Below are 10,336 nucleotides of genomic sequence, written 5' to 3'. Positions count from 1 at the left end.
TGTCGGTTATTATACTCTGTTAGTGAAAGCCCCGTGTTCTTTTTTTACGTGGGCGCAGCATATCCACTGAGAAAAATATGTTAACGGATACAATAACATATAACATTCGGGTTATTTTCTTCACGTTACGTCAAAAAGTGCTTTTGGCAGAATAACGTCTTGTCAAGCACTGTGTTTGAATCGCAGATGGATCATGCCACGCGGTTTAGGAGCAGACATTTGTGCGCGGGGCCTGTCAACTAAACACGGAAAATAAAAGCTGGAGCAGAGGGGAGATGTTAAGCATGTACACACCTGAAGAAGGCTCCACGGCCGAAACGTTGACTTCTTTCTTCTCTTTTCAGCATGGAATAAACCTCTTACTTGTATCTTAAAGATATGTATAAATGGGTTCAAACTAGGTGGCTGAGAAGTGAAATAAGGATATAAGGGCGCAACTGGAAGTTAAAGGGTAATTTATTTATAACATGGACAGGACAATGCTTCTTTACGCAAAGGGCTGTGGGTGCGTGGACCATTATTTTCAGCCAAGAGCTTCTGGTCCAAAGCCTGGGCTCTTCTAGGAAACTCCAGTCTCCCTGTGTCTGCACGCCTGCACAAGGAATTAATGATTCAGAATGCCAAGGACTAAAAAAAAAATCTCTTATTTATTCAGAAGACGAGATGCTACAACAGGAGAGTGACATTTACAGACACTGTGGAACAGGATGCTTTAAAAGAGGCTCTCTAGGTTTGGGTACAAGCAGCTGTAGGCAGTGGGTAAAGCTCAGGGGGTGGCAGTCTGAATGATGACATTTCTGCTGTTGTTCCACCCAGCACTCTGTAATTATCTGCTTATTGTTAGTCTTTTGACCTGTTTTGACCCTATTTTTCACACACTGAATTATGAGAGAGGGAAGAGCGCTTCTTGTCTGGTGACGTACAGTAACTGCTGCATAAAACGGATTGTTATTTGATTTGATCTGCGCTCTCTGTTCTAGATCAGGGCTCTCAGTCCGGTTAGTCTTATAAGTCACCAGTTTCTAAAGACTGGGAACACCAGTAGACATGCTGCTGCTGAATTAAGCAGGAAATCTGTTCAAGGAAGAGAACTCTGGGCCTGGGGGGATGAAGGAAGCCCGTGATACCTCCTTGGTCCCCACTGATATCAAAGTTACGAAACAAATCACCTGCTTTAACCGATCGCAGTGAGATTGTTGCAGCTCTTTGTAAACTGACATAACATGACAAGGTAACAACTAAAAAAAACCTGTGGAAATCTGGGATCCTGGGACAGCTGCTGGAGACCCCTGATCGACATGCAAGCAGCCGGAGACTCAGGTGTGACCCGGCTGCGGATCACCGGTGCCCTGAATGTTCACAGCCAGCCTTTGCAGCACAGTGCTTTACTCAGGCCCAAACCCAGGCCAGACCCAGGATCAAGCCCAGTCCCAGTCCCAATCCCAGGTTCACCCCCAGTCCCAGCCCCGGTCCCAGCCCAGGTCCCAGCCCAGGTCCCAGCCCAGGTCCCAGTTCAGTCCCAGTTCAGTCCCAGGTTCACTCCCAGTCCCCGTCACAGCCCAGTCCCAGTCCCAGGTTCACTCCCAGCCCCAATCCCAGGTTCACTCCCAGCCCCAGCCCCAGTCCCAGTCCCACTCCCAGGCTCACTCCCAGTCCCAGTCCAGGTCCGTTCCCAGCCTCAGACAGGCCTGCACTCCAGGTCCAGCACCACGTGATCAACATGAGGGGCGTAAGACTTGACGTGCTCGATGTGCAGGACGGTGGTCCTCCAGGGCTGTCCGTGAGCGTCCAGCAGCAGGGCAGCAATCCGGCGGGAAGCGTCCTCCGCCCATTCCCGCCACTCCCGCCGCAGGGAGCGTCCCGGCCCGGGAGGCTGCCCGCTCCCTCTGCCCCCGTCACGCGGTGTCGCCGTCCCGGCGCCTCTCGGCGGGCGCGAGGGCACGTTCTGGTGGACGTGCAGGACGCCGCCCCTGTCCCGCCTCAGCAGCCGGCAGGCCGCGGGCCAGCCCTCCTCCGAGCTGGGGATCAGCCCCAGGTTCACCCGGTCCGCGCCACCGCTGAGCTGGAGCTGCGGGACCAGAGACGGGGCTCACTGCTGCGTCTCGAGGACCACCTGGCATCTGCACATCACCTGCCCGGCACGGTCCACTACTGTACCGACCACACGTTCTCATGCCAACCCCCTTCGTCTGTGGAATTACTCCCTCTGCTAGATCTCTGATTGTTTCATTCTATCAATTGTACTTCATCTTTATTCTGTTGTGTTTTATTATTTTATCGTGTTTTACTGGTACACATCGAGCAGCTTAATCGGTAAAGGTTGCAAGAAGACATGCGGCGCTATTCTCCCAGCTTCGCAGCAGCGGATGTGACAGTAATAGGCGCTGCTCTTAACACACATCATAATTTCTCTTGTTCGTCTGTACTGCGACTCAGATATTAAAAAGGATAGAGCTCAACATCTATCCATCCATTTTCTCAGCGCTCTATCCAGTTTAGGATCGGGGGAGAGACGGAGCCTGTCTCAGCAAGCAAAGTGCACAAGGCGGGGTACACCCTGGACAGGACGCCAGTCAATTGTAGGGCACACAGAGACATACCAGGGCCAATTTCCCCAGCAACCAATCAACCTACCAGTATGTCTTGAAATGTGGGAGGAAACTGAAGCACCCGGAGAAAGCCCACTTCAAACATTGGGGGTACAAGCTCCGTGCAGAGAGCGCCCCAGGAACTGGACCCAGGGTCCCCAGTGCTGCACCACTGTGCCACGCTTACAACACACCAGTGGCTCTAAAACCAGTTTAAGAGGCATGCAAGGCTGAGGCTGCGGCGGTGCCCGCTGGTCTTCACCTGTCTGCTGTCCCCCTGGTGGACGGTGCAGCGCTGGGACACTCCGTTCAGCTGCAGGTTTCTGCGCAGCGCGGCGACCGCGTGGGGGTTCCACTCGCAGGCGTGGACACGGGCCGCTCCGGCGCACACCAGGTAGGGAATGGTGAAGTAGCCGATGCCTGGAGAGGGACAGGAGGAGCCGAGCGGGGAGTAGGTGAGCGAGGAGGTGCTAGTGTCACGACTCTGTCTTTCCTGTCCTCTTCAACAAACATCGGCTCCACAGGAATCAACTGTTCTCTTTTTTACCTGCATACAGGTCCACTACGGTCTCCCCGCTGCAGTCCAGCGAGGCGATCCTCAGCTTCTCCGTGATGTTTCCAGGTGAGAACATGCACTTGGTGACATCAAATTCATACCTGCAACACATCCGTACCCAAGCTCTCACCCTGGCATACTTCATCTAGTGGTGGAATGATTCAAAGAAGGGTCTCTCCTGTCTACCCAGAAGGCTAAATATTACAGGGTTACTGAGGATTCACAAGACTGAGTTAGTCTGTCTTTCTGAAGACGAACAGGACCTTTCCTGTAGTACAACATTAAGCCACTTTGTCACCTGTGCCGGCTACAGTCTGTGCCCATTCTTCGTGATATGTTGCTGGCTGTTGCTCCCCCAGTCTGATAAATATGAGCTAAGTAGATTTACAGGCATTCTTCACCGTGAGCTACTGGAATGTCGTTCAGAAAGGACGCTGCCCGAAACAAATGGGATCAGTTGACATTCTCACTCACCTAATTAATATTTCCTTTTTAATGATTTTTTTTTTCAGTTAAACCACATGATCGGAGTGACTGAGCAAGGTTTATATGTCTTATCAAATTCTAGTTGTTTCCTTCTTAGAAAGAGAGGCTGCAATCAGATTTCAGACATGCTTTATCGTTTTTGTGACTAAACGAGATGGCAGAGGGTGCAGCGGTGACACTGTGGCTCAGGATCTGCGCCTGTGGCTGGAAGGTTGCCGGTTCAAATCACACGGTTGGCAGAGGAATCCTACTCCCTTGGGCCCCTGAGCAAGGCCCTTAACCCCAACTGCTCCAGGGGTGCTGTACAATGGCTGACCCTGCGCTCTGACCCCAGGCTTCTCTCCCTGCCTGTGTGTCTCATGGAGAGCAAGCTGGGGTATGCGAAAAGACAAATTCCTAATGCAAGAAATTGTATATGGCCAATAAAGTGATCTTATATTTCCTCTATTGTTTTAGGGATCATTCCTGTCACTGGGAAAGCCAAGCTGTTGGATCTGCACAGCAGTATATTGATAATACATACCACTAGGTAAAAAGTATGAATATCCCATTAATGCACATTGTCATCCAGGCAGATCTAAAGGAGAGGCTGTCCTACCTGATCCCATTGTCCACATGTGTGACCCAGCTGTCCTCTCCCAGCAACAGGGTCACCGCAGGGGACCGGAAGCTGTCTGCGGACACTCGCCCCATTCTGGCCAGCCGCTTCCCACCCAGCGCCAATGCCACGGTCCCCCACAACTCCGGCTCTGTGGGAAGAACACCCCCAAACCAAGCTGAGTCACGCCCTGCAGGCTCAGGCCCTGGCCACACTCCCGGAAGGCCCAGCCGCAGGGAGGAGCCTGGAGACCCCGGCTGGGGAGAAGTCATCAGTGGAGTACCACAGGGGGCAATACTGGGACCACTGCTGCTCCTAATTTACAGCAGGGATTTGTACCGGCACAGTCAGTAAACTAGTCAAGCTCACAGGCGGTGCCACACTGGGAGGAGTAGAAAACACTGTCGAAACAGCAAAGGAAGTTCAAAATGACACAGACTAAACTGAAGACTGTGGAACTACCTGACAGACAACATTTAAAGTGCAAAATATTTGATGCATGCAGTAAAAATGTAAACTGTAATTATATGAAGAAGCTTCTTATGAAAAAGGTGTTTATATTGACACAAGCAACCAGACACATCCTCAGACTTAGAGGAATGTCCCACTCCTACTCATGATGCACATGAACCATGAATCACAAGTGGAAACGAAGGGGAAGTGCATTTAAACCTGAGAACAAAACCTTTTTTTTACATCAAGGGTTGTGGGAGTCTGAAACAGGTGGACAAGATCCTCAGATTGTTCAGCTACTAATGCCTGTCTACACACCTTCTTATCTTCTTATAGTCGTGGTGAAGACAGGCCATCATGCACAAGACCACTGCGTTCATCTCTCCAGATGGTCATCACTGTGCTGTGTCAGGGACTCACCCAGTCCATTCCAGATGTGTTGGTCTGTGCTGTGTCAGTGACTCACCCAGTCTGTTCCAAATGTGTTGGTCTGTGCTGTGTCAGGGACTCACCCAGTCTGTTCCAGATGTGTTGGTCTGTGCTGTGTCAGGGACTCACCCAGTCTGTTCCAGATGTGTTGGTCTGTGCTGTGTCAGGGACTCACCCAGTCTGTTCCAGGTGTGTTGGTCTGTGCTGTGTCAGGGACTCACCCAGTCTGTTCCAGGTGTGTTGGTCTGTGCTGTGTCAGGGACTCACCCAGTCTGTTCCAGGTGTGTTGGTCTGTGCTGTGTCAGGGACTCACCCAGTCTGTTCCAGGTGTGTTGGTCTGTGCTGTGTCAGGGACTCACCCAGTCTGTTCCAGGTGTGTTGGTCTGTGCTGTGTCAGGGACTCACCCAGTCTGTTCCAGGTGTGTTGGTCTGTGCTGTGTCAGGGACTCACCCAGTCTGTTCCAGGTGTGTTGGTCTGTGCTGTGTCAGGGACTCACCCAGTCTGTTCCAGATGTGTTGGTCTGTGCTGTGTCAGGGACTCACCCAGTCTGTTCCAGGTGTGTTGGTCTGTGCTGTGTCAGGGACTCACCCAGTCTCTTCCAGGTGTGTTGGTCTGTGCTGTGTCAGGGACTCACCCAGTCTGTTCCAGGTGTGTTGGTCTGTGCTGTGTCAGGGACTCACCCAGTCTGTTCCAGGTGTGTTGGTCTGTGCTGTGTCAGGGACTCACCCAGTCTGTTCCAGGTGTGTTGGTCTGTGCTGTGTCAGGGACTCACCCAGTCTGTTCCAGATGTGTTGGTCTGTGCTGTGTCAGGGACTCACCCAGTCTGTTCCAGATGTGTTGGTCTGTGCTGTGTCAGGGACTCACCCAGTCTGTTCCAGGTGTGTTGGTCTGTGCTGTGTCAGGGACTCACCCAGTCTGTTCCAGGTGTGTTGGTCTGTGCTGTGTCAGGGACTCACCCAGTCTGTTCCAGGTGTGTTGGTCTGTGCTGTGTCAGGGACTCACCCAGTCTGTTCCAGATGTGTTGGTCTGTGCTGTGTCAGGGACTCACCCAGTCTGTTCCAGATGTGCTTGAGGAAACAGCCCTCCCCCAGCAGGACCAGGTCTCCATGGCGCTGCCAGCTGTGGGGGAGGTCCTGCCTCAGCTCCTCGCTCCACTGCTCCCCCCGCTGCTCCAGCAGGCCCCGCACAGCCTCCGCAAGCTGGTCACGAGGCGATTTCACTCGCTGCCTCTTCGATGGGACAGGATCCTGGTGCAGACCACACCGGCGTGAGACCAGATCTCTCAGGTCTCTTTATATTTGCACTGCTTCTCTCTTTCTCTTGCTGCAACTCTTCTATAAATTCTTCTGCATTAGTGTCACTGAAACAGTGCACCTAATTTTAAATTTGTTGCTTAATGTTCAAATTCCTGGAAAGGTGTTTCATTACTACATGGAATGTACTGTTAAAGTCTACGATTAAATAAATACTTCTGGTTAGGAAAGATGAAGAGACACAGCTCAGTGTGGCAGCAATGCCTCCCAGGTGATCTGCCCCTCTCCCTGAGTCCACAGAGCTGCCCCAGTGATCTGCCCCTCTCCCTGACTCCACAGAGTTGCCCCAGTGATCTGCCCCTCTCCCTGAGTCCACAGAGCTGCCCCAGTGATCTGCCCCTCTTCCTGACTCCACAGAGCTGCCCCAGTGATCTGCCCCTCTCCCTGACTCCACAGAGCTGCCCCAGTGATCTGCCCTTCTCCCTGTGTCCACAGAGCTGCCCCAGTGATCTGCCCCTCTCCCTGTGTCCACAGAGCTGCCCCAGTGATCTGCCCCTCTCCCTGACTCCACAGAGCTGCCCCAGTGATCTGTCCCTCTCCCTGTGTCCACAGAGCTGCCCCAGTGATCTGCCCCTCTCCCTGTGTCCACAGAGCTGCCCCAGTGATCTGCCCCTCTCCCTGTGTCCACAGAGCTGCCCCAGTGATCTGCCCCTCTCCCTGACTCCACCGGCCTGCTCTTACCTGGATGTAAGTGATGCAGCAGGTGCTGCCCGGGGCCACAGTGAGCTGCAGGGCCTGCAGGTCCAGCTGTGCCAGGCGGGCCGGCAGTATGGGCAAGGCCACCAGGCCCTCGGCCCGCTTCTGCAGGCAGAACCTCCGATCCAGCACGCCCACCTCCTCCAGGTACCTCCTGCGGGGATCGGGGGTGGGGCCATTCTCAATAAACGTGCAGTAAAATGCATTATAAACAATAAACTTATTTATATTGAACAGTGAAATAACAGTGCGGAGTGCTGCATCTGAACCTGAAAGCAGGTGAAAGCACTTCACACAGAAAAAGCATCTGAAATACTGAGAAAATCACAAGAATAATTACACATACAGTAACTAACTTGAAACTATTTTAACAAGTAATATTAAGCACTCGATATGTCTGACTGTATCTCTACTGTCTCCCTTCAGTCAGCTACTTAATAAAGACTTCTGTAAATCAGCTTCTTCTTATTCAATGCAAAGCTGAGCCAGCCGTCCAGAGCGGGCCTCGTGTGCGACACGGAGGGGGCGTGGTCACGGACACAGGAACACCCGTGCGGTTGCGAATAGAGGATTGTCGTTCATTCGCTTTCCTTCCCACAAACCTGTATGACTGCGCAAACCGTACAGGTGTCGTCACGGCAGGTATAGCGACGTCCATAGCCTCCCCACGCCGCGGCAGTCCCGGAATGACCCAGATGAAAGAGCCGCAGAAGAAGGCAGGCGTGAGCAACCAGCTTCAGTGTTGGCGTTTTCCAGCGGCGTTTCAAAATCTCACAGCTTTTTTTTTTGTAACCTAGTCCTGTGTGCAGATTTGCACCATCTAAGAATTCAAACCCAGAAGGGGGTCGAAGTGTATCACTTTCAATACACGCTTCATACACACCCTCGACAGAAAAGGCATCACCCCCGGGTTTATGTGACACAACCGCATTCAATATGGCTTCCTCCGTTTTATAGTACCATAGAAAATAGTACACCTAGAGGGGTCTTGAGACCTCCTGGGAAAGCTAAGGCCGCTGCTGGAAGTGGTGTTAGAGGGGACAGTAGGGGGTGCTCACCCTGCAGTCTGTGTGGGTCCTAATGTCCCATTATAGCAGTGGGGACAAAGGAACAAGTAAAGGTGTATTCCATGCTGAAAAGAAGCAGTGTTTCAGCTGTGGAGCCTTCTTCAGGTGTGATAACGTAGGCTACAAGTGAGGTATAGTGAGGTGTGACACCTGAAGGAGGCTCCACAGCCAAAACGTTGTGTTCTCTTTCTTCTCTTTTCAGCCTGGAATAAACCTATTATTTGTTCCTTTGCAGCCTACGCATGCTGACGCAGCTCCCCACTTGAACCAGTGATAGGGACAATATACTGTAAAAAGGCGCCGTCCTTCAGATGAGATGTAAAAATGAGGTCCTGACTCTCTGTGGTCATTAAAAATCCCAGGGTGTTTCTCGAAAAGAGTAGGGGTGTAACCCTGGTGTCCCGGCCAAACTCCCCCCTGGCCTTTACCAATCATGGCCTCCTAATAATCCCCCTCTCTGAACTGGCTTCATCACTCTGTTCTCCTCCCCACTGAGAGCTGGCGTGTGGTGCACTCTGACTGGTGCACTCTGACTGCCACTGGTGGGGGTGGAGGGCAGCATTTCATTCCAGGGATCTTTGCACATGAAAGAGAGCCTAGTTCTGAAGTGTACAGCTCACTTCAGCCACCTCTCTGCATGCAGATTAGGTGCAGAGGTATGAAACTGAAATTTAAAGAAGGCCTTGTTCTACAAGTCCAGACTGGACATTAGCCAAAGACACACCCCTATCCTTTTTAAAAAGTAACATAGGATTTTTAATCACCAAGTAGTCAGGACTTTAGTCCAACATCTCTGAAATGGTCACTTTCTTACCCGATAGTAATAAAAAAGAGCTGTGGAGGTAGGACAATTTCATGGAGCTCATAGAAATGGCAGACTGTCTCTGTAAACAGATCTGAAATTCCTTCCCCATACCAAAAACGTGAAATACCACATCCACATCAAATTAGCAAGGACTGAAAATAGTTTGCTGTTTTTTTTCTCACGCATGTCCGATAATTTGTAGTGACAGAGTACTGCCGCTAGGTGGAGCGAGTCGCGTTTGTTTCGTTGTACTGTGAGCGCTTTCGTGCACACAGTAATCATGAGCTGGAAAGACAGTGAGTTACGCTCCCATGAAGACGGACATTAAGATTTTAACAGTAAAATGTTTTAATTATAAGCATCTTTTCTGAATGAAGGGTTTCGAAAGCCTATCTACTGTTTTTTTTTACAGCTGAAGAAAAGATAACTAGATATACATTACAGAAACATTAACGGATTTTCAGTTCATAACAGAAAATGAACCGCACCTAAACTGGCGGCCTTTGAAAGCGCAGTTATCGGAATTTAAATAAAAGTACAACAGCGGCCAAAGAAAAAACGTATTTCCAAAGCATTCTCTGCGTGTCTAGATATTGTCAAAGGTATGAAATTGGGTTTTTGCGTTGTAAAAGGATTGTTTGATATTAAAAGGTTTTGCACGGTTTTCACATTTCAAGCTGTCGGGAGCCACGTTTTAGAACATTATTTTAACGGGGAGGAGAGACCTTAGTTCAGGCTGTGCACAGCAGCCGCACTCCGGCCTGTCCTGGCTCATTGCTTGTTGTGGATAAGGCGGAGCTCAGTCAATGTTTTCCGAACCGCCAAATTTTAATTGGGTGATCTTGAGGATGTCCGAGAAGATGAATGATTGAAAACGCAACCCCGAATTCGTTTGCCGCCTTCAGCGAGTAAACTAGGTGTCCGGCCGCGTCCTGCCAGACGGCAGCGTCGAGCGCGTTGACGTCACCGCCTCGCCTCGCCTCGCCCCGCGCGGCTGCAGCCTTTGTCCCGCGGCTCGCGGCCGGGCCGGCACCCACGTGTGTCGCTTTGTAGTGCCGAGTGTGTAGGAAATACGTCCACTGCCGCGACATACTGTCGGATAAGCACTGTGGCACCCCGTACCATCCGGGAGATAGAAAGGATCCACGGCGGTGCCCACCATCCACGTACATCTGTGCGGTCTGTTTCACAGCTGCTTTTTGACAAAGACGCCTCATTTACGTTCTCAGTAGATTTTTCTTCCTATTATTATTATTATTATTCGACACATGCTCTCTCGTTAATATGATCATTCTCATATTACGGAAGCCATACTTAGACGTTAAACATGCAACAAAACCAACA

General features: G+C 51.1%; 1 protein-coding gene across 1 annotated transcript; it reads right to left on the bottom strand.

Annotated features, from left to right (window-relative positions):
• Positions 1-628: 628 nt before the first annotated feature.
• tyw2 (tRNA wybutosine-synthesizing protein 2) lies at positions 629-8,050 on the bottom strand. Its single transcript, XM_088925012.1, has 7 exons — positions 7,723-8,050; positions 7,106-7,274; positions 6,160-6,358; positions 4,229-4,379; positions 3,136-3,245; positions 2,851-3,008; positions 629-2,068 (listed from the first exon to the last, which is right to left on the bottom strand). Exons 1-7 carry the CDS (start codon positions 7,776-7,778, stop codon positions 1,679-1,681), a joined length of 1,233 nt encoding a protein of 410 aa, XP_088781138.1. The 5' UTR covers positions 7,779-8,050; the 3' UTR covers positions 629-1,678.
• Between the last annotated feature and the right edge of the window lie 2,286 nt (positions 8,051-10,336).

This window comes from Atractosteus spatula, chromosome 9 (assembly GCF_055471065.1).
Source record: "Atractosteus spatula isolate fAtrSpa1 chromosome 9, fAtrSpa1.hap1, whole genome shotgun sequence".
Taxonomy (NCBI): domain Eukaryota; kingdom Metazoa; phylum Chordata; class Actinopteri; order Semionotiformes; family Lepisosteidae; genus Atractosteus; species Atractosteus spatula.
Note: the sequence above shows the minus strand (reverse complement) of the source record. Positions and strands in the feature narration are given on the sequence as shown.

What these genes read in the sequence shown, in the direction of transcription:
- tyw2 (XM_088925012.1), bottom strand. Translation starts at nt 7,778, where the DNA reads ATGGACGTCGCTATACCTGCCGTGACGACACCTGTACGGTTTGCGCAG. An exon ending in GCTGCATCACTTACATCCAG is followed by an intron (nt 6,359 to 7,105) that starts GTAAGAGCAGGC and finishes GGTCTGCACCAG; the next exon opens with GATCCTGTCCCATCGAAGAG. An exon ending in CGTAGTGGACCTGTATGCAG is followed by an intron (nt 3,009 to 3,135) that starts GTAAAAAAGAGA and finishes GTCCCTCTCCAG; the next exon opens with GCATCGGCTACTTCACCATT.